At 45.3% G+C, this 27,207-nt stretch overlaps 1 protein-coding gene across 3 annotated transcripts in view; it reads left to right on the top strand.

The window, feature by feature from the left end:
• The window catches only part of Dpf3 (double PHD fingers 3), a 277,997-nt gene that overhangs the window by 227,872 nt on the left and 22,918 nt on the right, over positions 1 to 27,207 (top strand). For 2 of the 3 annotated variants that reach the window (XR_007830923.1, XM_051148689.1), the window contains one exon: positions 3,188 to 4,066. The exons of the other annotated variant lie outside the window; for it this stretch is intronic. Coding sequence is in view for 1 of the 2 variants with exons in the window: in XM_051148689.1 (XP_051004646.1) it covers positions 3,188 to 3,237 (50 nt within the window). In the remaining variant the exon portion in view is untranslated. Of the gene's footprint in view, positions 1 to 3,187; positions 4,067 to 27,207 lie in introns of those variants that run through there. 3 annotated transcript variants of the gene reach the window in all.

Genomic DNA, 27,207 nt, shown 5'->3' with positions numbered 1-27,207 from the left:
GTAGGTTCAGAAGTATCTCAATCCTGGATTTCAATCAATGACTAAACTTAAAAAGCAAGCAAACAACAACATTAAAAAAAAAAAAAACAAAAAACAAAAAAACAACAACAACAACCAAAAAAAAAACCCCAAAAAAACCAAACAAACAAAAAGCCACCTAAGAACTTCACACTTATCAAAAACTTCCAAGTTACTAAATTTAAAAGTCCCATATGCCCTTCACCCAGATCCTCCAAATAACCACGCTCTACCAATCACAACCAGAAATTCGTTTTGGTACAACGCTACAAGCTGCAGCCATAGTTCAAATTCTGCCTATTCTCTTGGTAATGCCATTTTTCTGATCCAGGATCACACATCACACCCAGCTAGCCTGTCCTCCAAAAGTTCTGTGACCTGGATTAACAAGTTCCAGCCTCTGCCTTGGGCTTTGAGCCTTGACGCTTGGCTTTTGTAGTGTGTCAGCTAATCGTTTCATAGCCATTTCCTTTACGTTTCTGTGCCATCCCCTAATGATGTAAACGAGGCTGTGCATTTTCGGTAAAGTTGATATAAAGAGGAGGTTGTATCCTTCTCAGTGCATTGTTATCCAGGAGGCCCATGACTGATTTAGCCCTTTGCTGGTGAGAAATACATTTGGCCTATCAGCTGAAGTTTCCAGCTAGTACATTCATAGATCTTAGATGATAGCCCTTTTATTCAGCTGTGCCTTTCTTCATTTGGTGACTAGGAACTGAGGACCATGTAAGGTAGTATGCACTGTAAAGCCAAGATACAGTGAAACTGGGACTAATTGGCCAATAGAATTACTTGCAACCAATTGGGGAGAGTGAGACCAGATAGCCACCAATCCTCAGGATGCAAGGGGCCTCTCATAGGGTGGTATGTGATGTCTTTTGCTGCCCCTCACAGTCGCCAGGGAGACTTTCTTAGAGGGAGCCCTCCAGACCAACCAGCTCCAGAGAGACTGCTGTTCTTTAGGCTGCAGGTTTGCTGTCAGAAAGGATGGAGGTAGAGCTGGATTAAAAGCAAAGCCGGGAATCACAACTCGATCCATGCAAAATGGCAAAAATAACATGGAAGAATGTTCAAAGGTTGTGTTGTCATATATTATTCTTACCGGTGGTCTTTGTCCTCCAGTGATGGTGTGTGTGTGTGTGTGTGTGTGTGTGTGTGTGTGTGTGTGTGTTCCTGAGGGCAAGGGTGACATCCTGCCAGATAATACCCAACACCACCATAACATAATGAAATAAAGAGAGAACTTAGCCATGCTTCTGAGATAATTAGTGGAGACACCCTGAAATCTTATTCTGTACACATTGGCTACTTGACTAATATTTCTCATGGGATGGTAGAGAAACTGTCTTCAGAAGCAGCATCCCCTGGTCAGGGCAGAAAGAAATGTTGAGAGTTGGAGGACGGTGAATTGGTGGTAGAGAGGGAGAAAGGAGAGAGGATGAGGATGTGAAAGGTGAAGATGGTGGAGAGCCGTCAGTGTGGGTAAAGATGCCAAGCTAAGCTGCTTTGGAGGGGCTGAGAGTAGGAGACCAAGAATAGTGTGGCATTTTCCGTAGCATGTTGTTGACTTAGCCAAAATAAATGGGAGGGAAATGAATGCCAAAAGCGCAAACTCAAAAGTGTGTGTGTGTGTGTGTGTGTGTGTGTGTGTGTGTGTGTGTGGTGTTGGTGGATGGATGAAAGGTAGATATTTACAGAAACTAAAATGCCCTGAGTTTGGTTATGATATGAACTCTGACAAAGTGGCAGGGGCCATCTGTCCTCAGGGGTCAGGACCACTGGAGGAGGGACAAAAAGACTCTTCCAGGGGATAAAATCATGACCAATATCCAATGAGCAGACAAATGACAGGCAACCTGGGAAAGTCAGAAGAAAGTTCACCCTGGCTTATATTTCAAGTGAAAGGGCTGGAGTCACATGGCACTAGTTGAGTTGAAGAACAGGAAAAGAGAGCAGCTAGTCAGGCGGCACCAAACCATCAGCTCAGAGAAGTGTGGCTGTGTGGAGTAGGATGGAGCGGATGGAAGGAACAGAAAGAGATGTACATGGAGGCTTGGCGGGCCTAGAAATGTGGACTTTTTCAGTTTCCCTTTGAAAATATGGATGTATATAGAGTCCGTTTTGGAAACATATTTCCTTGTGGACTCTGCACCTGGCCAGGGGATGATGTCTTGGGTTGACCAGATGGAGCAGCTTGGCAGACAGAGGATTTTAAACACAGAGGAGGTGGAGATATTTGGTTTTCAACCTTACTCTCTCTGCCCTGGTCATTTTCCATTTAGGCTTCTTCTGCCTTAATTCTTCCCTCCACGCAGAACTCACAGCTTTGTGGGCACTATCCACTGACATTCCTTCTGTGCCCTCACAAACCGCACCTGAGGGGAAATACAAGCACTTGGTGTTATTGCTTGCTCCTCATATTGACTGCCTCATGCTAAAGACAAATAGCTTTGTGGCTCCATTTCAGCTAGAAGTAAAACCTGTACCTAGCTGGCATCCTTCCTACCTGTTTTGAAGTGTTACCAGTACAGAGCCGACCCCTGGCATCACTGGCCTAGTAGAGGGCTGGAGGGCACCCTGTGGTTTGGTTTCTCTCTGAGTAATTGTGACACTCTTTATCACTTGGCCAGGGTTGGAGGTGAAGATGCATGTATGTATAAAGTCATGTTTTTTTGTTTTTTGTTTTTGTTTTTGGTCATGGGCCAGATGGGACAGTGTCTGGGCTTATCTGTGGCTGTTCTTATACCTCAGAATGACTTATTTCCACGTAGGTGATTGGAAGACATGATTTCATAATGGTCTTTTCTGGAATGTTTTAACTTTGAAAAGTTTTGGTTTGTTTGGTTTCCATGTAGAAATCGTTGGGTTTCCTCCCCGCTTTTGGGTACACCCATTTTTATCTTCTGTGTTCTCTGGGCCATCCAGTGGTTACCCTGCCCCGTTGCTGGCTGATTTCACGTTGTTGATGTCCGAGACACCAGAGAGCCAAGCCTGGTTTTCATTGTCCAAAGCTATGGCTTTTTAGCTCCATCACTAATTGGTGGTTTTCTTTTATTTCAATTCATTCCATTTTCATCCCCTACCCTCATCCTTAATTTTAATCTTTCTTTCTTAGGTAGCTGTTCCCTGCTGTTGTTTTTTTTATCTCTTGTTGCCTTTCCCTCTGCAGTTCACTCTGTGACCCAGGAACTGCGCATCCTTCAAGCAAGCCATTCCTGAAGAAGGTGAAGAGAATGCAGATGACAAGCCTCCTCCTCCTCTCTTGCCCTGCCCTTCCTGAGTGTGAATTTCAGCTAATACTGGAGTCAGCAGGGATTGGACAGAAAAGCCTCCAGTGTCTCTCACTCAGCTCGGCCAAGTTTCAGAAATGGCTCAAGTTTGTGCAATAAGAAGATTTTATCTTTTTTCGCCCCCTTTAAAAATTCTTCATTGCCTTTGCCTGGAATGCCTGTGAGAAAGAGCCAGCCCGGACTGGAGATTGTTCTGCAAAGAAACAACAACATAAACTGACAAAGACAAAAATAAAAGTGAACTATTTTATTTATTTCAATATTTAAAAGAAAAAAGTGCTGAAATTGCACAGTATTTTTGTTTAAAGTACCTTCTACTTCAAAGGTGTAAAAAAAAAAGGCAATTTTGTGAAGACCTGAAATCAAAAGAGTGCTTACTGTAAAATAAAGGTGTCATATTGACTCCAAGGAAAAGTACCCCACATTTTAAATAAGGAAATAAAGATCAACTCTGCTCTCTCAGGCTTTTAAGAAAGCCGTTCGTGTATGTGCTTTAGGTATGTTTTTATTTCTGTGAGTTGGATGTGGTAAGTGAGGGGTGGTCAGTTCTTCTTCCAAAGCCCACTGCAAAGTATTGTTGACATTAATTACGTGTTAGGATCTGACTGAAATAAACTAGCCCCAAACCAGCAGTGTAACCCCTTCCCAGCTGCCCCTCCCCTCAGATGTAACCCATTGATCTGAAATTAAAGCTACAGCCTACCCATCTCATCTCATGAGGCATGCGTCCGGAAGGAACTCTACCCACCAACTGAATGCATTGCTGCAAAGTTCAACAGATTCAAACAAATTATTTTGTTTAAAATAATTAAACGAAGAAACAAACAAACAAACAAACAAACAAAAAAACCCAAAACAAAACGAAACAACAACAACAAAAAAACCCAAACAGCCAGGAGTAAGCAGAGCTGAGTTGGCTTTGGCTCAGTCAGCTGACAGCTCCTAGAACAAGTTGGCAAGGGGAGCTCTACTGAGCAGACTTCAGGGCCCTGAGAACCGAGACTTGCTCCGGAGACTAGGGAGTTGGCTTAAGAGATAGGAACTTGAAACTCAGTCATTTGTGGGGAGAAGGGGGAAGGCAAGTGTTCTATGTGTGTCCTTTGTGGCTGTTATGGCCGATGAAATGGAATTCGGCATTGCATGTTTGAACCAGCTCAGGAGGTCAGCTGACTCTCTGGGCCACTGGGTTCCACTTAGCTTGTCTTTTACATGTCCAGAGCAGAGCCATGGACGACATGGACATGATTTAAGGCTGGGTCAGCAAAGGTCATAGAGCCACAGTATTACTGATATGTCCTACTCCAAGACTAAATCTCACCTGCCATTGAAGGGGGAAGGGGAGGCAGGCAGAGTTTCCATTAGGCCCTTCAGGTTTCCCACTCGAGAGAAGGAGGCGGGGGCAGTGTCACCAAGAGTGTCTTTCTATCATTTTCTGATAGAAAACGTCCCTTGTCAAAAATGTTAATTATAATAATAATCTGTTCTCCAACCCACACCCATAAGTTATAATATGTGTAGAATTGTGATAAAGCTTTGCAATAATGTAGGGGTTGGGTGAGGTATGTGTACGTTTCTGTTAAATAAAAGACTGTTTCCAATGGTCTTATAACATCTGTAAGATTTGCTTATCATCCTTGACCTGCAGGAGTGACTTACAACAAAGAACTCTTGCAAGGACTCACCTCCCTTGCTTGCTGAGATTTGTTTTATTTAGAAGTACATTCTGGGACAGCAGTTGCCACTGGCTTGAATGCCAGGTAGGAGCATCAAAAGTGAGAAATACCTGATGTCGATGCTACATTTATTCTCAGCTCAGAGTTGGTCTCCCCCCTGCTGCCGCCCGTCCTGTGCCCCCCACCCTGGTCCCACTTCATCTTCCCTTCCATGGCCAAAGCAGACTTATTGAAATCCTGGTTATGTGGAAAAGCAAATGTTGCCACTGTTCTGCAGCCAAGAAGGTTTGCAGAAATATGAGAGATTGAGGATATGCTTGGAAGGCTTGAGGTTACCATTTTTTTTTTATTGCCTGAAAGGTACTGTTGAGTTGGGCTCCCCAAACTGGCAGCTGTGCAAGCTGTTAGGTGGACCCCCTGGGATAGAGTTTTCCTAAAGGTGAAGAGGGATGCTGTCTGAAGGGTCATCTGGGTTAGCCTGCCAAGCCAGATGTTTTCCTCTGAGCATTGGCCTTGCTCCCATTGGGGCCAGGTGGAGCTGGAGTGTGACATTTCAGTGCTATTGCCATTGGGTTTTTAACCTTCTTTTAGATTGACGGTCACATGCAACTTCCACTTTGAACTTCTTAAGTTTTTTAAGTACCAAAAAGGAGGTTGTTTCCCACCCCAAATATGTTACTGTCCTTAACACCACCATATGGCCTTTTGAATTTTGTATTTGTATGTGTGTGTACATGCACGCATACATGTGTGCATGTATATTTATTTGTGTGTGCATGTAGGCTAGAAGTTGGTGTTGATGTTTTTCTATGTCACTTCCATCTTAGTTTTTGAGACATGACCATTCACTGAACCCAGATCTTGACAGCTGTGAGCTGTGGGGTCCTGGTTATCTCTGTCCCCGACTCCCCACCAGCACTAGGTTTGCAGATGCGCTACTGTTGCTCCTGGCTTTTCATGTGCATGCCGGGTCCTGAACTCAGGTTCTTAGGCTTGCATGACAAAACACACCCTACTGAGCCATCTTCCTCGCCCTTCTCCATTACATTGTGGTAAAATATTCCAAAGATAAAGCCCATGACGTTAATCACTAAGTGTACAGTTCTATGGCAAAAATATGTTCAGGTCATTGAGGAATGATCTCTGTCCCACCTCTAGAACAATTTCATCTCCTGCTGAAACATCCCCTTTGAACACCAACTCTCCTCCCCAGCCCCTGGTCACAGGGACAACAATAGTGTTTGGTGCCATCACTTTATTCTGTGACTCTGGGGATCTGACTACCTCACATATTTCTGAATAAATGGACTCATGCAATTCTTGTCCTTTGGCCACTGACTTACTTCATTTTGCATAAGATCTTCAAGGAGAGTCTATGCTAGTCATGACATTTCCCTCTTTTTGGGGTTGAACGTATGTATAAAGCACATAGTGCTTATCCATTCATCTGTTTGTCAATACTTGGAGTATAAAGCAGATATCACACATTTATTACATATCACTAACCGAGTCGTAGGTAACCTGGGCGGTTAAACATATTTCCTAGAGAGAAGGGGTTTCAATGGAAGCCCCTCTAGTTTGTATTCTAGAAAAAGTGTATTTCGAGTCAGATGGGTAGACAGTCTCTTCCTAGTAGGTGTGTCTTTATGACTAAGGGGTTACTGTCATGGTGATGCTTATTGGGATGCAGGGGTTGCCCTTGAGTTGTTGTGTCAATGTAAATGACCAGAGATGGAAGATGCTCAGGATATTAAGGTGCCTCAGGTCATGAAGGCAGTGGGTGTTGTTTTCAAGCAACTGATGTTGACTTGTTGGCTAGGAATGCAGGTGCTTTGTGTCCATAGATGTTCACTGACAAGAGGGAGGAGGAAGATGTATATGTGAGCCTGAGAAAGAGAAAGAGAAAGAGAAAGAGAAAGAGAAAGAGAAGATCACTTTCCTCTTCCACTTGAAAGCACAGTAGTCACTATAAAGGATTAGCAGGTGGGTTGAAGTCCAAGCGCATCGCTTGCTATAATGGGTCAGAAGGAGAGCGGACGCTCACTTGGCTGCAGAGCAGATGTCTTCAGTAAGTCAACCAGGTGAGGTGTGAGAAAAATGACAGTGCTAAGGAGAAGGGGAACACATCTTGGTGCTCAGCCTCAGGTCACAGGGACAAGAGTGTGTAGGGCCGAGAGCACTGTGTCTGCACGGGGCAGCTGCTACTTAAAAGATGCTGGGTGAAGGAATGAATGCTCAGAGTTCTCAGGTTTTCCAGCCATGCATGTGTGCATGGGGTGGGTTGGCGGTATGCGTGCGTGCATGTATGTGTGTAGGGGGGTATGGATGCTTGTGTGTCTGTGTGTGTGAAGTATGTAGGAGGGACGGGGAGGTATGTGCATGTGTGTGTTATACATGCATGTATGCATGTGTGTGTATATGTATGTGGGGGGCATGTATGCTTGTGTGTGTGTGTGTTATATGTTGGGATGGGGGAAGGGTGTGTGTGTTATGGTATGTTGGAGGGTTGGAGGGTGTGTGTGTATGTATGTGGGTGGTGGTGGTGGTGGTGGTGGTGGTGGTATGTGTGTGTGTGTGTGTGTGTGTGTGTGTGTGTGTGTGTGTAGGACAAAGGTCAATGTTTGGTGTCTTCCTCAACAGCTTCTCCACTTTATGTTTTGAGGCAAGGTGTCTCAGTGACTCTGGAGCTCACTGGCTGCCCAGCAAGCCCTGGAGAATCCTCTTGTCTCTCCATCTTCAGCACTGGGACTACAGGCGTGTGCCACTATGTCCTGCTTTTATAGACTCATGTTTGCACGGCAAGCACTTTACTAATGGAATCGTATGCTCGACTGTCTTCTGGCTTTTCAAGAGAAGCGAAATTGTAAATAGTTTGGCGAGATCTCTCCATTGAAAATGTTTGGTAGTAGATGAAAAACCAACACTGAAGATCACCTCGGCGGGGGCTAAGCCAAATGTGACTATGTATAGGATGTACTTGGAATGTGTTTTGATGGTTTTGAATTTAGAGGTCTGGGTAAGGTTGAAACTGAGCAGGAGATTCGCATATTAGCCCTGGGATGCAGGTAGTGTATCCTGCCTTAGAGTTCTGTGGTAGGAAAGGGTGCTTGGGTGGTCTCTGGGTAGAGCTGTGCCATCATTGTTCCGGACACCAGGGATTTGGGGTATGTTTCCAGCAGAAAATACTTCAGTATCTGCTCCCTTTTCCCTGCACATCCATGGAAGACGCTCTCTGTAAAGCTCTGGGCAAGGGCATGCAGTTTACAGAGGTTCGTATTTGCATTACTATTGCTGACTAGCGAGTCACCCATCATATCACATTCCCTTTTTTCTAAGACCTCCGTGTCGTTCCGTGTGACTAGAACTTGAATTCAAGTTTCATCCCCAAACCAGAAAATTGAAATTCAGAACTTTGAATAAAATCTTGCCTCCCTCTTGTGTTTGCAGGGTGTGTGTGTGTGTGTGTATGTGTGTGTGTGTGTGTGTGTGTGTGTGTGTGTGTGTGTGTGTGTGTGTGTAGATAGATCTATAGGTACAGATTCTTCCAGAATCTTTGTTATTTAAATTCTTTGTCTCATAACCACTTTAGGTCCTATGTGCATCCATTAGAGAGGGTGCTTGTAAGAGTGTTGGATCAACTCTTAAATTTTCAAACATTACCTCCTGGGATGAGCCATGTCTCATTTTGTTTTGCTGGGGAAGAGGTGACTCTGAATAAGCAGTTTATTTCCCTGTTTATAATAGACACTCACATGCTCTTCCTATATAGGCCTCAATAATAAACAGCTTAGGTTCTGTGGGTCAGGTGTCTGTTGGAGCTGTCCTACTCTGGGGGCTGTGCACAATATGCACACGAATGGGCGTGGCTGTGTTTCAAAAGAAGCCTTTGCAAAATCGGGCTGGTCCATGGGGCATAGTCTTGATGATCCTTGATTCAAAGAATATCATACATTTAATTAGGGGTGGTGATGATAGCAGTTGGGTCTTCTTTTAAGCCTTAGGACTAAAAGAAAAGTCTCACATCGCAAGCGTAAGGGTAGAAGGTCATTTTACCATTAGTAACAGAACCTTTTAAAGCCTCATTATGAAAGGTTTTCAGAGGCAAAAGGTCCCATCACAGGTTCTTCAAAAGCTCCCACGACAGAGCGTCTTTACCAAAGCGCCCACGAAAAACCAAGTCCGACCTGACAGAAGCTCCCTGAGGACACGCTGATGAGTACCCCTCATCTCTAGCAGCTTGTGTTGTTTCTAAGAATGAAAAATGGCAAGTAGTTCCTGCGTCAGTGTGGACATAGATACTTGAGTTTTGTCTGCAGGAGATAAAGGATGTGGGGGTTCAGTGGTAAAGGCATGGAGTTGCTGAAGGTACAGAGATGAGCTCTTGCTGGGGCAGTTTGATGATTACTTGGTTATGGTTTCAAAAAATTGTTACCTCTAAGATGTTGAGATCACTAAGATATATATCTTCTCAAGATCTTAGATTCTCATGATTTTTTTCCAGCATCATAACACATCCCACAACATTTGATTTCATCTCCCGGGACAATTCATAAGTAAAGCTTTCCCCATATTTGTTAGTGGAGAAGATTCCTAACATGAGACTTCCCACTGAATAGAAATTGTCTCACTTGCTGAACACTGGATGATCCTGAACAGGGGGTTGGAACGGGGATGCTTAAGAGTAAGCTCTGAGGCCAAAAATTATTGAAGAGATTGTTGTTATTGTTGTTAGCCATGGCTGGGAGATGCTCAGTTACATGTCTTAAGAGGGTCAGGTCCCTTTCGGATCCCAGAGTACCTTTTGCAAGGCTTGTTGCTTGAGAGATCTCTGTAAGGGGGAAGTGGTTGGAAGTGACGTGTTTTCAGGTCTGCTCTTGTTTCCAGCTTCACCGTGATTTGCATCACTTGGACGTCGGTTTTCAGGTTAGGAGGCGGGAGATTATTTGAACCTGCTAAACTCCAGGCTTTATATTTTACATAGACATCATGTGAGGAGCACATATCTCTTGGCTAGGTGAGCTTCCCTACACTAGAATAGGAAATACTTTTGAGAGTTATTGACAGTGGTTATCCCTGCTCTACCCCTGACCCGATCGATTCAATTACGTTGGCTGTGTTACTATTATGATTTTAATGTTTTAGTGCTGGAGATAAGAGCCAGGGTCTCAGTGTTTATTCCAGGCTGGCTTTAATTTACTGATCCTCCTGAGTGTGATGATAATGTTACTTTTTTTCCCCTCAGGGGTGTTAGGCAAGAGGTCTACCACTGAACTCCACACCTGTTGTTGTTTAATTTGCCACTATGGCCTAATAATGTTTATTATCAGGCCTATAATTATTTTTATGGCAATATTTTCTAACCTGCTAGCAACCAATCAAGACACGGACACCTGTTATGTTTTAAAATGGCCTTAGTTAACCTGGGGCAGGGCAGATATCAATCCTCTAAACTACTTTCCATAGTGGGGCAGATATGGGATCCCTGCTTCAATCCCATGCCATCTGCTTCTACTAACTTGGACCCTACCTCCTACCCATAATCCCAAATACTTGCTAATGTTCTTCATTTGGGCCTCCTCCTAATCCATGCTGGCCGCCTTCTCCTCTTTTTTCCTCAGGTCTCTCTTCTTCCCAGGATTCTCTCTGTCTCCTCAAGCCCAGGAACCTTAGCTACGCCTATCTCATTTGCCCTGCCCAGGTGGGACAGCCTTTTATTAATTAGTATCAAATACATCAGACCAACAATTCCCCTTTTCTGTCTAAATGGCCATTTTTAAAATATACAGTAAGAACAATTATGAAAAATTATAAAAACCAATAGGTAAGACTTACACACATAATGTCTAGTCAAAAGATATTTGGTAACCTTGAAGAAAATATCTGTTTTATCTTGGTGAGTCTAAAGTTTTGAACTAAATCAATATCCATCAAAGCTCAAATCTATCAACCTAAAAGAATCTGTCTATACCTAAAAGTATCTTCTTAACTCCTAAACAACTAAGCTTAATTTTAAGACTATCTGGTCTTCAACCACATCAGAGACTTGAGAAGGAATAAAGTTAACTACCGGAGTAAACAGGAAGTGCTTCCAAAAGGAGAAAAAATGACAGCTTGTTGCCTGAATAGTCACTCAAAACTCTCTATAATGTTGGAGCATCATCTTCAGCCTTCTGGCCCAATATATCTGACAGACATATTTGTGAAGCAGGAACTATTAAGGACTTGCTTACCCTGTCTTGGCAGAGTCTGGCAGTCAGCTCTGCCTATATCCAAGCTTGCCCATTTTAGGCAGAATTTTTCCTGTGGCAGACAAGAGGACATTTTTATCTGGTGGCTTGTTTGCCACACTCGAAGCCATCTCTGCAAGGAGTTTCTTCAATGCTCATCATCTTCTTTGAGGTAGGCTAGGTGCTGTCAGGAGTTAACTTGTCTTATTGTCAAAGAATAAAAACATTTTTAAGTGCCATATTCTGTAGGTCTCTGAGGCTTTTGAAGACCATATCTAGTTTATCTATCTGTAGAATTATACCTATCTGTTAAACCTTGGATATATATTCCTGTGATAAAATTATACCAGAATTTGACATGATCATGAGTTGATCAACTAACAATCGACTTGTATTACTTAATTTTCCTATACAGCCTGTAATAGCACGATCAGAGTATTGGAAGTCAGCCATGTATTAATTGAGTTGTATGTGTACAATTCCTCAGAGTAGAAGTATAATGTATGAAGAATAATATTAAATTTGAATTCTATTTCAATGTATCAAAATTAAACTTATTTTGCATCAATATACAACATTTGCTATCAATGAATTAAAATTAACGTTAGCTGTGAGTAACAATTAAGGCCTTAAGTTGAGGAATAGATTCAATAGTCTACTTTTTGTCCTATCATCCCTATATATTTTTCTATTAGGTGATCTTCCTTATACTAGAATAGGAAATACATTTGAGACTTATTGACAGTGGTTATATGTGGTCTATCACTGACCCGATCAATTCAATTATGTTGACTGTGTTACTATTGTTATTATTTTATGTTTTAGTCCTGGAGTTAAGAGTCAGAGTCTCACTGTTTATTCCAGGCTGGTTTTAATTTATTGATCCTCCTGAGTATCATGATCATGTTACTTTTTTTTTTTTTTTTTTGTAATGTTGGGCTCAAGTCTCAGGGGTGTTAGGCAAGAGGTCTACCAATGAACTCCACACCTTCTCCTGACTTCTGGGATTAGAAGCACACCACCATGCCTCCTTGACAGTGTTATCATTAGTCACCACCTGGCAGGGCTAGTTATGCCTTGGACAGACCTAGGTGGCCCCAGGAGCACCCTAGCCAATGGTTCTGTTATCCCTGAGTGCATGATAACCAGCTTAGGCTGGGAATGATGTGCAAGTGCTGGTAAGTAATTCTTAGGCTACAGTAGTAGTGACAATACCATGCCAAGATGAAATGAAAAGGGCTTCAACAGAAGCCCACTAAAATTTCAGGAAAGATTGTTAGCAGTATGTCACAAGAACCAGTAAGCCATTTAAGGGAAAGTTCAGCATTAGAAGTTGTCTGACCTGGAAAGCGCACTAGTGGTCACTTAATAATTTCAGTGTATCAGTGAAAAGAAGACACCGGCCAGTTATTTGTTTTCTGTGAGGACAGAAGTGCCTTGGGGGATTGAGAACAAATAGACAAACTCTTTGATACCGAGAACTAACTTTAGTCTTTGGAGGCTAAGGTGGATTCGTCAAGATCTTTTCCTAAGTGAAGTTAGGGGCGCAGGAGAGATGAGATCCCCAGATCTTAACCTGGGAAAGATTGGTTCCAAGACTGTGTACTAGAGTCCCGAAAATTCTGCTTCTAAGCATGCGCTCTTCGCACTGAAGCGATGTCCGGATTTGGTGGTATAAGGCGCCAGCTGGAATGTGAATACTATGGAAAGAGACAGTTCCCTCCAGAGAAATGCCATGGATGTGAAAAAAACAGGCCAAGAGGCCCCCAGGTGAATGGTGCTGCAGAGAGCCCCGTCTTGAGTTGGGGCAGGGGGCAGCTCCACGGACCGTACAGCCTCCAGCACCATCCTTGTGAATGAACCACGTGGCTGCTGATTGAGCGATCGCTACTATTCCATTTGGCTCGGATGGAGTGGTTTCACTGACATTCACATTTGCCTCCTAACTTCTCCCCAACCTGGTCAGGTAGAAAAGCCCTAGTAGAAGACAACGTTTTAGAAACAAAATTCTGCTTGGGGGACAAAATGGTCGACATTCCTTCTAGAGACCCCAAGTCATTTGGGAAAGAAACCCTGCGTATGTAATTTTCTGTGTGTTCATTTTAAAGAAAGGAGAGTTGTGTATGACGTGAACCTAACAAAGCCGGGCCTCTGATGATAGCTGGTGTGTGAGAGTTAAGTGAGAAATCACCGTGGTGGTGTTAGTGTTTTGGCATCTGCCTGGCTGGGTTATGGATTTGGAGACACTGGCCGTTTGTAATCTTGAACACTTCTATGGGTAAAATAGGCTTTTTGAAAACGCTTTCATAACCATCAACCTTATGTCCATATGGAAAAAGAAATCACTATGTTCAGATCATTGTTACTTTCTGTAATAATTATGTTATTGGTTTGTTTTTATGTTACTAATCTATTAATCAATAATTGATTGAATGCCTTCTGGTTTGCAATACAGTGGAGGTTCTGAAGGACATAAAGAGAAGCGTAGGGGGTGCTTTCTGTGTGCTCATGTGAATGACTGGGTTTAGGCTTTTCGTGGGTGGTTGCTAGTTAAAGCCATATGACAGCACTTGGGGCTTAGGTTACTAATTCCATTCTATGGAGATGGGATCTGAGTCTCAGTGGGGTTGGGACAACAAAGTGTTTGTGAGAGCTGGCAAGGTCTGAGTTTTCTAGTAAAATTTCTTTTCTTTTTTAAAGAATATGTGCTGCTTTTAAATGTTCTCCAATGTGTCAGCCATCTTTTGTTTTTTTGTGAAGGAGAGACAGGTGGCTAACATATTATTTAAGACAAGACCGTGCCTAATTAAGTGCCAAGTTGCTGCGAACTGCAGATGTTAGGCAGGCTCATCAAGGAGCATTACCAATGCTGGCTGATGTGGGGGTGGGACTTCAGCAAAGGATGGATGGATGGAGTTGTCATGGACAGCAAGATCACCGGGCAATAAAAGCAACAGCAGGTAGTAGCTAGGCAGACGCTCGGATACTTGAGCAGACAAGGGGGTTTGGAGCCAGGGCAGAGAGGGACCTGGATGGAAGGAAAGGCAGGTCACGGATATGCTGCCAGCCTCTCATGAGCTTGTAAGCAGGATCTATGTGATGCTTAGCATGGCTGTGAGTGCAGCTGAGCCGTGGGTATCAAGAGATTTGGCTTCATCTGCTCTCCCCCACTCCACGGCCTCTGTCTCGTGATAGATGGTAGGTTCCTGGTTCATATTCCTTCTAGATGACTTGAACCAGTCTCAGTGTCTCCCAGCTTCTAGGTGACATCTAAGTGGTTCAGTGTGCATCTCTCTGAGTGTTGAACCTGGAGGTAGATGATTCCATGGGCGTTGCCCACCAAGGCTTGTTCTTGCACCGCTGGCTGGTTTGACGTGCACTTGGGAGGAATGTGGTATATTCAAAGAGGTCCATTGGTCACTTGGTCCCAGAGATCCCATTTCAACTTTCAATCTAAATCTCTATGATTGTTCTGATCAAAGTGGAAACCAAATGTCGTTGGTCCTTTGTGTTGATCGGTTAGTCACCGAGGGGAAGGCGAAGAAGAGAGGAAATGGTTGGAACGTTGGCTATGCCCATTGTCGGATATAGAAGTGTCTTGAGGGTTCATCGTCTGTATACCCCAGCTGATTTACCTCTTAAAGGGAATGAGAAGTTGAGCTTGTAGCCCCTAAGTTTTTTTTTTTAAGATTTATTTCATTTTAAAGATGTATTTATTTATGTATTATGTGTATTTATGTTCTTTTTTTGCATGTATGCCTGCATGCCTGAAGAGGGCCTCAGATGTCATTTTTTGATGGTTGTGAGCTACCATGTGGTTTCTGGGAATTGAACTCAGGACCTCTGGAAGAGCAGCGAGTGCTCTTAACCACTGAGCCATCTCTCCAGCCCCTTATTTCATTTTATTTATGTGTGTCGGTAAATGGGCATGTGCACCTGAGTACAGGTGACCATGGGGCAAGGAGAGCATGTCAGATCCCAGGGAGCTGGAGTTATAGGTGGTTGTGAGATGCCCCACGTGGATACCGGGAACCGAACTCAGGTCCTTTGCAAGAGCGGCACAAGCTCATAACTGCCCCAACCCACGAGTCCTCATATTCGAACGCCTTGTCCCTCCACTTCTCACTTCACTTCACTGATGCCTTCCCAAGAGACCCCGTAAGCTTCCTAGAAGTCTTGTCAGAAGTCACTGTCTCACTTAGCAGATGAATAAATAGATGGGTCCTTCGAAGGGCTAAGGGAGCCAGCCAAAGCCGCGCAGATGTGTTGGGGTGGACCGGACACCGTGTGCCTTCTCTGTTGTTTGCATCAGTCCACTTTACATGTCACCCACCTAGAACGTTCAGTGAGAGTGGTCTTGGCTTATGCGTACATAAAAGGAGCAGAGCACTGGACCAAGAGAGCCTGACGTGAGCCTACAGTAGTATAGCAGCCACCCTCCCTCCCTAAGGAGTAATAACAGGATACAGGCCTCCAGATTGGACTCGCTTCCTTCTTGCCTTTCTTCTCGTGCAAAAGACCGGAGTCTGGTTCCCAGCATCCATGTGGGGCATCTCACAACCACATCTAACTCCAGCTCCATGGACTCCGACAGGCCCACTTGCAGCATGTGGGCTTGGTATAGACTTCATTAAACCCTTGCACATGCCCTCTGCCCTGCATCTGCCTTCAGACTGTGATGTTCATGTGAAGGTGTTACAGTGTGCATTTCAGGGCCCACTGCTAACTGTACAGTCATCATGGTGGGCCACGTTCTGTGTCTGTTGCATGTGTTCCGCAGCATTACCCACCCAATGCCTTGAAATGTCAGTGTGCGCTGCTAAAACCACCTCGGGTCCTGCCTGCCTCTGATGGGCTGTATTGGGTATATTACAAGAAATCCAAGGGGTGACTGCACTCTCCTGAGGTTAAAGGTCAACGTTAAAGGCGTTAAAGGAGAAAACCTCCGTTTTTTATTGATAGAGGAAGCGAGAGTCCTTCCCCTGTCCCCCAGGAACTCCAGGAAACTGCAGATCACTGCTTTCCCTGTTCCCTAGCTCGTCTGTTCTATCTTCTGTGAAAATTACAACTCATTTCTGCTGCATGCCTCATTTAGGGGAAAAACAACCCAGGGCTCCCTAAACAGAGGGACATTAAAAAGACTGGCCAATGAGTGTGCCTACTGCTACCATAAGCCCCAGGACAGCTATCCTCTCTCTGACCCTTGAAAACCTTTTTAGAATGTTTTGCCTCCTCCAGAGCTCACTGGGAGACAGGTCTCCCCCCTTGGCTTGTCTCTGGTGGTGCTTGCCTTGTAATCTAAGGCGGAGAAGGGAGTCAGGCTCACAGTGTACCAGCTGCTCCCATATCATGCCAATGTCTACCCTCACTGCCCTCTTTAATGGTCCTCTGAGGTCAGAGGTGGTGGTGGTTGGGGAGGGGCCCAACTTTACAGCAAGGCAACTGCGATTGAGAAAAGTAACTTGCCCAAGGTTGGGCAAATGTTCAAATATTGTGTTTCTTCTGGCCTTCTTGCTATTGCTCAGAGACCATGGAGGTGCGCTTTCTCCCCGTCCTGAGCCAAGGCCTCTGGGCTCCTGTTGATGGTCTAGTTCTTTCACCCACCTTCCTCTGGGCATTATTACTCTGCCTATAATAGCAGGACTCCTGCTGGCCTCTGGGAGAAGCCTCCATCCTGTTGATCATTGCTTGGCTGGTGAGTCCTAGGGCTTAAGCCAGCATTTAGGTGAACCTTGCTTAGTTAGCAAAGAGCAAAAGGCTTAGCTGCAGAGAGCAAGCTTCCCTGACCAGGCTCCCTGAGCAGGGCAGCTCTACAGGCCCATGATCCCTCTCCCTCTCAGGAAGGATGCTCTGTCTTTTCCCAATCTTGTTGCCTCTCCTTATCTCATTTTGAGCCATAGCCATCATTTGGTTAGCTTCTTCGAATGCAGCTCAATTTCCATCCTTGTAGTTAATGGATCCAATGTGGTATTATTAGTCGGCTGACTTCTGAGAGTTCTAGGGTGCCACTTGGGTAAGAACGTGTCATTAAAAAATGATGACCTTTAGCTGGGCATTGGTGGTACACGCCTGTAATCCCAGCACTTGGGAGGCAGAGGTAGGTAGAGCTCTGTTGAGTTCGAGGCCAGCCTGGTCTACAGAGTATAATTTTAATACATTCAACTTTCTACCTTGCTTCTGGCACCCAAAAGAAGGGTAAAGTGCTTTTGAGGTATTCCTTCTCGAAAGTTCTTCTTAGGAGGCAGGAAAACAGAGCTGCAGAACAGATAGTACCCAGGACCAATTTGGCTCTGGCTTTTCTCTGTGTAGTCATCTTTCCGGAAGGCAGGGCCAGGGAGAAGACAGTCATCTGGCTAAGATCCTGAGGGTTCATATGTGTTGTGGTAGCATGCAGCAGGGTCAGCCCGTGAAGCAGGAAGCCAAGATTCCAGGCCCCTGCCCACCCCATCCTCAGGCACCCTCTCTTGGGTCCCAGGACCACTTTATCTAAAGACTTAGCAGACCTGGTAAGAGCCCTAGCCCTTTCACAGTGCCTGTGCCTGTGGGCAGGGCTTACCTTTTGGGAGCCCACTTTCCTCCTGTGTCTAAGGAAGGGACTGGACTTACTGGTCATCAGGGTCCTCCTTTGCTCTGACACTCTCTCTCTCTCTCTCTCTCTCTCTCTCTCTCTCTCTCTCTCTGTGTGTGTGTGTGTGTGTGTGTGTGTGTATGTGTATGTGTGTTGGTGAGGTCGAGCATTGTGACTGTGCACTCCTGCCCCAAATCTTGTTTGCATTTTGAGTAGAGGCAGTTTTATTTTGATGACCCTCGGTGGGTCCTCACCACTGGACATCTCTGGCACTTGGAGGGGTCTGGGAGGGGTAATGACATTTCATGTTCCTCTCCCCTGCAACACTTCTTATGTCTTCAAAGCAGAAAGCGCCTCTGTCCTTTGTCCACCTACACTTCTAACTCCCTCTGGCCTGACTACTCCTAGCTCTGTCTCTCTTGCCTAGAGGAGGCAGGTGGTAAGCCAGTCTGGCTAGAATCTGGGACTCTGTGTGCAGAGGTGGGAGTCTGGCCTACACACCTGCAGTATTCCATTGGTCCTTCCAACCACTGGCTTTAGGGAAGCCTCATCATCTACAGACTGGACCTATTGGCTGCATTGGCTACAAGGGCTGCCCTGTCTTTGGCTCCTGGGTGCAGCCAAGAGGCCCTAGCGCTGAACTTACAGAGGTGGGAATGGGGACACAGGAGAGCCACTGTCAGATCCACATCCTCTCTGATGGCTGTAGCTCCACACCTTTAATTGCATGTGGGTAGAATTCGATCGTATCCTCGACACGGTTCTGTCTGGGTGAGTATGGGAGGGCCGTCAATTTGCGAACTAGATTAGCTGTGAGACAGCCAGGAACAGTTCTCTCTGATCCCACTTTGTACTCTGTAGCCTTACATTTCTCTCAAGAACAGCCTGCAATGGGGACAGGGCCAGTGCAGTGTGGTAGGGACCCAGGGTTTCAGCGTACTATCCCTCTGGCTTGGTAGGTGACCAGAATTGGCCAAAGCCCATGTTCTCTGAGAGCTGCTGATCATCCCTTGATGATGATCATCCCTCTGCTCATCAGAGGAAGAGCCACCACAATAGCCCGTGTCCTGTGGCTGAGGGCTCTGATGATTCACCGCATGGATGTTGGAATAAGATGTCTTGTACTTTCCTCTGCCAGTTCCTACTTAGGTCATCTTAATTTTTTTTTTAATGTCCTGGGCTTCAGCTTCTTCATCAGTAAACCTTAGACACAGATTGTTTAAAGATTAAATGAGGAAGTGTGTTGAAGGTGCTGAGCACAGAAGGAGCTTCTCATTAAATTAGTATTAATAATGCTCAGTCCCCTCCAGGGATGTGTTAGAGAATCGAGTTTCCATATCTTTTAAAGAATTTGATTAACAAGGCCTAGTCTTAACAAACTAAATAATAGCGATAATGAAAAGAAATGGGATTGGCAATGTGGCTCAGTTGGTAGAGTGCTTGCCTAACAAGCATGAAGCCATGGGTTTAATTTCCACCATTGCAAAAACTAGGTGTGGTGTAAATACTTGTAGCCTCTGGAGGATCAGAAGTTCAAAGTCATCCTCAGCTACATAGAGTGAGTTTGAGGTCAGCCTGGGCTACATGAGACCCTATCTCAAAAGAAACAGAGCAGAGGAAAATGATACTAATCCTTGTGTTTGCTGAGTAAGCAAGTACCAGCATCTCCTTTCCTAGATCTTTTGCTCTTGCCTGTTTGTCTCCTTGTTGCTCTTCTCATTTCCCCTGTCTTCTTTTGTTATTCTAGCTCAATGAGTCTCAACTCCTAATGCTGCAGCCCTTTAATACAGTTCCTCTTGTTGTGGTGACCCCCAGCCGTAAAGTTATTTTCGTTGCTACTTTATAACCGTAATTTTGCTACTGTCATGAATTGTAATATAAATAGCTGATATGTAAGATATCTGATAATATGACCTCTGTGAAAGGAATGTTCCACCCCCTAAAGGATTGTGACCCACAGGTTGAGAACCACTGTTCTAGAACTTACTATGAGTTCTTTGCTTTCCTTATTCATGATTCAAAGTACAAATTGTTTTGTAAAACTGAAACCATGGCTCTCACTTTCTACTTGTTCTGAATTCTGCCTTCAAGAGTCCAAATCTCCAAAACCAAAGGCCCTCCTGTCTGGCAGGGTCCCCATCACTCCTTGAGATGAGCATGTACCACATTGTTTCCCACCTTGGATTTTTTCCTACCTTCTATTCTTTGGACTCCCAACTCCCATTGCAAATAGATAAATGAACTATAATGTATGGTTCATGATGAAGGAAGTTCAGAAATCAAAAGTGTGTGGATGATTTTTAGGGGAGCTGAACCTAACCAAGAGTTAGAAATAAGGTGGAGCAACGAGACTCAGGGAGACAGAGAAGGGAACGCCGGGGACCTGGAGAGGTGGAAGGAAAACCAGATTGTGGACAACGGAGGACTTTAGCACTCAGAAGAGAAGGGTCTCTTTAGAAGATGAGAGTGTTTACAATTTCTTCATGTGCTGGTTGGAGAGAGAGGCTACAGAAGGAATCATAGTAAGAATGTTCTGGAGTAAGAAGTCAGGATCCACTGCTGGTGGGGGCTTTAGGTAGCTTTCCCGACAGTTGGAGGTAGGCAACTCCAGGTGTAGGGAACTGGGCAGATGTGGCACAGAAAAGCAGATGTAGTCTTATTGCCTGTAGAGTTTTCAAGGGAATGGGCGTGAGAAAACGGAGAAGCATGGGAGAACCAGGGGGCAAAGCTGAGATGTGGTCCCTGTGTGGGAGGGGACTGGGCAGTGGCAGCTTGGTGTGATGCTGGCTTTACCTACAGTAGGGGTGAGAGAGGAAGACAAACAGACACATGCAGAGGTGTGCCTTTTGGGACGAACATGGAATGTAAGACGGGCATGTGACAGCAGTGCGGTGATGGGTAGAAGGTGGCGAGGGCCGTTAGAATAGTGGAGTGCAGGGGCTGGAGAGATGGCTCAGAGGTTCAGAGCATTGACTGCTCATCCAAAGGTCCTGAGTTCAATTCCCAGCACCCACATGGTGGCTCACAACCATCTACACTGAGATCTGATGCCTTCCTCTGGCATGCAGGCAGAACACTGTATATATTAAAAAAAAAAAAAAAAAGAAAGAAAGAAAGAAAAGAAAAGAATAGTGGAGTGCAGCTCCTGGCAGGACTAAAGGCTAACTATACCTTCAGCAAGTCAGGACTACACTGACTGTCATATTGCACCCCTCCCCCCATTTTGTTTTAAAAAATTTCAATTCATGTATATGGTGTTTTGCCTGCATGTGTGACTGTGCAGAGGGGGATGTCAGATCCATTGGAACTGGAGTTACAGATGGCTACAAGCCACCATGTGGATTCTTGAAATCAAGCTCAGGTCCTCTGGAAAAGGAGCCAGCACTCTTAACCACTGCTCTGTCCCTTTTGCTTTTGGCTCAGGCATATTTCTCCTAAAATAGTTGAAGAAACAGTAAAATAGAAAATGGCACGAAGCATTGGTTATTCTTGTTTAAATTTGGTCAGGTTGCATGGACAGCCCTTGATTCTTTATGACACACAGAGAACTACGCATTCAATCTTTTGTTCATCTTTCCTCCCCCAGTCATATTGGCTCCACAGATACAAGATTGGGCAGATTGGGCATTTGAGTTTGTTTCTGATAATTCTGAGTGTTTTGCCATCTAAAAGGACTTGTCTTGGTAACATGGTGTGGATGGATGTTATGTGTCCAAAGCTGCTGCAGGGAAACCCAGGTCTCTTGTTTATGTGCAGGAGCCAGGTCTTTGGCTTTCAGGAAGACAGTGTGTGCCTGGACTTGTATCAATTACAGCCCTGTCTGAAACACCTAGGACTTTGTTGAGAGTGGCTTGTGAGGTGGAGAGAAATACAGACTTCCTGGGAATGAGATCAGAGGTTTGGTGGTGCCAAAACAAAGCCAAGGAGCCACAAACCTGTCTGTTTTGATTTTAAGTATTTTCCAGTTCAACAAAGCAGTAGCATCTGCTTATTGCCCCAATCTTCACAGTAAAAGGAACAGGCTTGGAACTCTTTCTTGGACCAAGGAGGACTCAGTATCAGCCTGGTGGCCTGCTGATCTGACAAAGGCTCCACGTGGGGTGGGGTTGGTAGCTCGTTTCCACCAGTTGCCACAGGACACTAACCGATAAGCACATCCCATTCTAGAGCAGGTAGACTTGAGGCATGGGGTCAAGGTTTAACACATTGCTGTTGGTGACTGTTGTGCACTCTAGCATCTGGGAGGCACTAGTGTGCTAGAAAATCTTCTTATGCATTGTGGAAATGGGAGGTCAAGTGTCTGATGTTTCCACTCCCCATTCCTTGTTCTCAAAAAATAAAAATAAAAATAAAAATAAATCCAGAGACAAAGAGAGGAAAAAAGAAGTATTGGTGATGTGTGTGCAAAGGCAGAGGTCAGGGGGTGGGGGCGCTCTTAAGCAGATTGGGACATGTGGTTAAGGTACTGGCATCCTGGTTGAGAGCTCAAAGGAGAGATCTGTTTTGTAGTCAACTCACATAGGGACCTCATCTCCAAAGCAATGTCGTTGGTCTTCTCTTACTGATTCCAGGTGGGAGTTCCTGCCTTTGACTGTCAGCAGTGACTTCTATAGTCACACAGCCTACTGATGCCATTCTTCAAGGCAACATGCAGGAGGTCCTGAGAGCTCTCATGGAGTTTAGAGACTTCTCTGTTAGTGTCATCTCCATCCTCCCCGCACTTATGCTTCCTTGTCTCCACTGGAGAGTGGAGAAGGCTTCCAGAAGTGGGTCACTGATACTGGGCTTGAAGGATGTTTGGAAATCCCTGGACCTTGGAGACAGTGGAAGTGACATTTTGTTTATTTTGTTATTCAGATATGTATAGAGAGATTCACTATTTTGATGGGGTTTTTCTGTGGGTAGTGGAGAGTCAGGTGAGAAGGAATGAAGACTGAGTGGGTACTCCAGAAAGGAGTGAGTGAGTATGGACCTCCCATTTCAGGATGAGTTCTGAGTATGGAGCTCTTGACATGCTGTTGCCCTGCAGGCCTGATCCCGTAGCCCTGGTGGGCATTTTGAACAGGCTCCGAAGCGATGCCCGTGCTAATGACGTGTGGACAATACTTTGTATAGCCAGAGCATAGACAATTGGTTGACAGCTTTGATTGTGAAGGGGGGTGTTGGGATAAGACAAGAGTCTTTGTGTGCAGAACGGAGAGTTACAAAAGGAGTGGGATTATTTGAGAGGGACAGGTAATGACTATTTTTCTGTGTGACTGTTGGCTAGGGCATGTGGCAGTTGGGGTCAGTGGAGGGAAAGATGGATCTGTAAAGGGCAGTGGTAACCCCTCAGCAGAAGCTTGCAGAGTTTACCTCAGGTAATGAGAGGCAGCGGCTTATTTAAGGGGGATTGGTAGAGAGCTCTTGGATGACAGTATAGTAAAAAGACCAACATTTGAGCCCCCTCACCCCACCCCATTTGAAAGGGCGTTGCAGATTTTCTGTGGACACAGAACTATATGACTGTAGGACTATTGTCAGTGAGACTAAGTGTAAAAACAAAGCCATTTGGTTTGTGGTCCTACCTCTTTGGCTAGGGCCCCTGAATCATAGACAGGAGATCAGGAGTTATGTATTTTACCTATGACCTACTTAAGATTTGGCTTCTCAATTCTCATACCAGGCTTTTAACCTATTAAGCCTGATAGCCTCTAACTTAGAAGCAGCAAGTAGGGTTTTTTTTTTTCCTTCTTGTGTATAAGTTCATGGGAGATAGATGCTTGAAATGTTGTTTTGAGAAGGATCCTAAGGCTTATCCATGTGGATTGGAAGAGCACGCTGAATTGATTAGTGATGTCTGTCATGAATATTGGATAGAGCAGTGGCACATGCACCAGCTATTTAGCTCTCCCTGAAGGCAAGTCAGATGATGTACTCTGGATCCTCTCATGGCTATTCCTCAGGTGGACCAGAGCCATTTCAGAGAGGGTTGCTGCTTTCATTTCTCTGATTATGGGATGGAATTGATCACTTCTCATCCTGAAGGGCTTTGTGTATCTTGCAACAGTTGCGGGGCTCTCGTCTACATTTCCAGAGGACCAGGAAAGGCATTCCTCATGCATTACTAGAATATCGATGGGTGTTTCTGCACTGAGCAGCCTGAGTAGACAGCGTGTCTGAAGGCATCTTTTCTATTAAATCTGAAGACAGATGCTGGTAACTGGAAATAGCCATTGATTTGCTTTCTCCTGTGCTATCCTAATTCTCTAATTCCTCTAGTGGGGGAGGAAAATAAAGCCATGTTAAGAGTCAACTCCTTCAGCTTTCAAAGCCAACAGCAAGATCAATTCTCGTTCACAAATTTGGTGGATAAATATTTGTTAGACTGTCAGGAAAATTCACATTCATCGTAGGTGAAGTTTGATTGGTAGAAAGTGATCTTTCAGTTTGGATTGAGTGTCCAAAGATAGAGAGTGAGCGAAGACTGGCATTGTGGTAGGTTAAGGGCTGGATGCCAGCGCTGGGGTAATGTGAGGCCAGATGGCGCTGGGTTTGGTGCTGGCATCGATGCAGCCCCGAGGATGGTTCTCTCCTTTAAGCAATGTTACTTTGGTGTGATTTTGTTTTCTTCATGCTGAGGACATTGAAGGACCTAGGGGACCTCAGGATCTCAAGAAGCCTTAGTGACAGATTCCAAGGGAAACTGGTTGTCACCTTTTCTATTCTCCTGTCATTACAATTGGGAAAGTGAATTCATGATCTGGAGAAATGGGGAGAAGAAAAGAAAGGGGAGGGCGGGCTTAAAAGGAGACACTGAGCCTTCGGACCCTTGTCAGAGCCTTGGGGTGTAGGTGGTAGAGGGTGAGTTTATAGATGCCTTGACAGAGGTGTATAGTCTGATGCTGGGGCAGGGGTGGGGGCTGGGGGGCTCTTTCTTGTCTGCTCTTCTGTTCTTTCCTAAGGTGAGTGAGGGACATCCTTGTCCTTTCTCAGCTGACAGTGCGGTGGAGGTGTCTGATGTGAAATCAGCCTGGGATGCCAGACGTCCTTTTGTGCTCCTCTCAGTGGCTTCCCAGATGAAGTGGTGATGGGCAGTCACTCAGGGGGGGGATCTTAGGGAGGGCCTGGACAACCGGCTTTACACAGAAATAACCAGCCCAGCAAGACTTAACAAGACTGTGAGACGCAGGGCAGGTGATCCCTCCCACTGCCACGGCTGTCTGAGGAGCTGTGGTCAGTGAGGGCAGGGTACCCCAGTTCTCAGGAGCTGAAACCAGGTAATGCCACCACAGGCTGCTTGACCTACTTCCTGCATCCCCCAGGGCCTCTGTGTGGGCTGGACTGGCTCACTCTTGGGCAACTGTTCCCTAGGGTTTTCCAAGATTAGTCACTGCCAGGTGGTGACGACTATGAAACCCTGCTTTCTGGGGAGTTTGTCGTAGGCATGAAGCATTAAGGCCCAAAAGAGCCTTGGCGAATAGTACAGTTGAGTGCAGTACCAATAGACGCAAGCATGCTTGCCAAACTTCTTGTGCAAAATAGGGGAAGAATATTACTGTATTTAATAGCATCGATTAAGGAGCTGAGTGGAGCAGGGCCACTCTGTTTGGAGTCACCCTACTGGAACACACAGCAGGGTATGACAAGAGACTAGAGTGTAGGAAGGTAGATTATCTCTGTCCCACTGCTTCCTGGCTGCCTTAGGCACCCCAAGCCTCAATTTCTTTTGTAAATAGAGACTATCTGCCTTGCTTACCTTCCAGGATGAATTGTGGGAAAGGAAACGGACTCAGTGGATGTTGTTGGAAATGTTGGGAGTAAAGGCCATTAAGATTCCTAAGCAAACTAGGTATAGTGGTGTACACTTTTAATCCCAGCATTCAGAAAGTAGACGTAGGCGGAGCTCTGTAAATTCAAGGCCCAGCCTGTCTACACAGCAAGACCTTGTCTTCAAACAAAAGAAGATATCCACACATCCACCCGTAGGTGCTTGAATACTGGCAGTGGACACTTGCTCTCTGTATATCAGTTTGAACAGACTTCCAGGAAGGCCCGGGCTTCCTAAGACTGAGAACCTGTTTCAGGAAATTGAATGAAAGACTTGTTGGAGGTGAGTGACAGGCTCAGATAGTTGGGGGCGGGGGAGGGGTAGAAGGAGTGAGTACGAGACTGTAATCAAGCACCACACCAGAGGACAATAGTGGTGGTGGAGTGGGTTTCTTTGGAGTCACATCATGGTTGAGTCCAGGAAACCAAAAGCAGATATAGCCAGATGGTTCAAGAGTGAGGGATTCTATCCACCCAGTTCATTGACTCATCTTTGTATGGCCACATAAGTCAGTTAGGTTCCCACTATCGGCTCTTTTCTTTCTTAAAAGATTTTATTTTATGTGATTGAGTGTTTTGACTGCATATATGTATGTGCACCCTGTGTGTGCCTGGTGCCCACAGAGGTCTAAAGAGGTCATTAAATGCCCTGGAACTGGAGTTACAGGTGATTAGGAGGTACCACATAGGGTACTGGGAGCTGAACCCAGGTCCTTTAAAAGAACAGCAAATGCTCTTTACCACTGAGCTGCCTCTCCAGCCTCCAAATGTCTCCTTCCCAAACGTTCCAACCAGACCTTTTGTTGTGTTAGTTTGCACTGTATTCGTTAACTTTTGCTGCAAAACAAAGTATCCCCAGCCCAGCAACTTCAAACTTCGTTTATCTCAGTTCAAGGGGCAGGTGTGTGGGAATGGCTTAACTGTGTGAGTGGGCTGCCATAGGGTGTACCATGGGCTGCAGCCATCCCAGCCCATCTTGGGCTGAAGGAGCCACTTCTAAGCTCACTTAGGTGAGTTGGTTGGCCATAGTTTCTCATGGGCTGCTGGACTTAGAACTTGGAGTCTTTGTTCACTGTGGGGCAGAAACATCCCTTGGGAAATACAGTAGCTGGCTTCCTCCAGAGCCAGCGGGGTGTGTGTGTGTGTGTGTGTGTGTGTGGTGAAAGACAGTAAGAGAGAGAGAAAGAGAGAGAGAGAGAGAGAGAGAGAGAGAGAGAGAGAGAGAGAGAGAGAGAGAGAGAGAGAGAGAGACCCAAGATCATATATGACGTCCTCATTTCTATATTTAAGGAGAGGACTCACAGCCACCTCTTGACAAGAAGTGGAGGCAGATGAACGATTCATGGGTGCCTTTAGAGCTCTCCGTGGCCACCAACACTGCTCTTTGAGCATTATTCAGCCTCACCCTCTGTCTTTGATCCTCCCAGAGAACTTGCATGGCTTTCGCTGGGAGACTCTGGAGCTGGGGGGAGAAGCTGTTACTAGGATGAGCTTCGGCCTTGTTATCGAAGCTCAGCATCTAACCCTGAAGAGCCTCCATCCAAGATCAAAAGAAGAGAAAGGTATCATGAGACTTGACTTGTCCTCCGGGAAGAACAGAAACTGAGGCTGACATGGGGCCA

This window comes from Acomys russatus, chromosome 1 (genome assembly GCF_903995435.1).
Source record: "Acomys russatus chromosome 1, mAcoRus1.1, whole genome shotgun sequence".
In the NCBI taxonomy this organism is placed as follows: Eukaryota; Metazoa; Chordata; class Mammalia; order Rodentia; family Muridae; genus Acomys; species Acomys russatus.
Note: the sequence above shows the minus strand (reverse complement) of the source record. Positions and strands in the feature narration are given on the sequence as shown.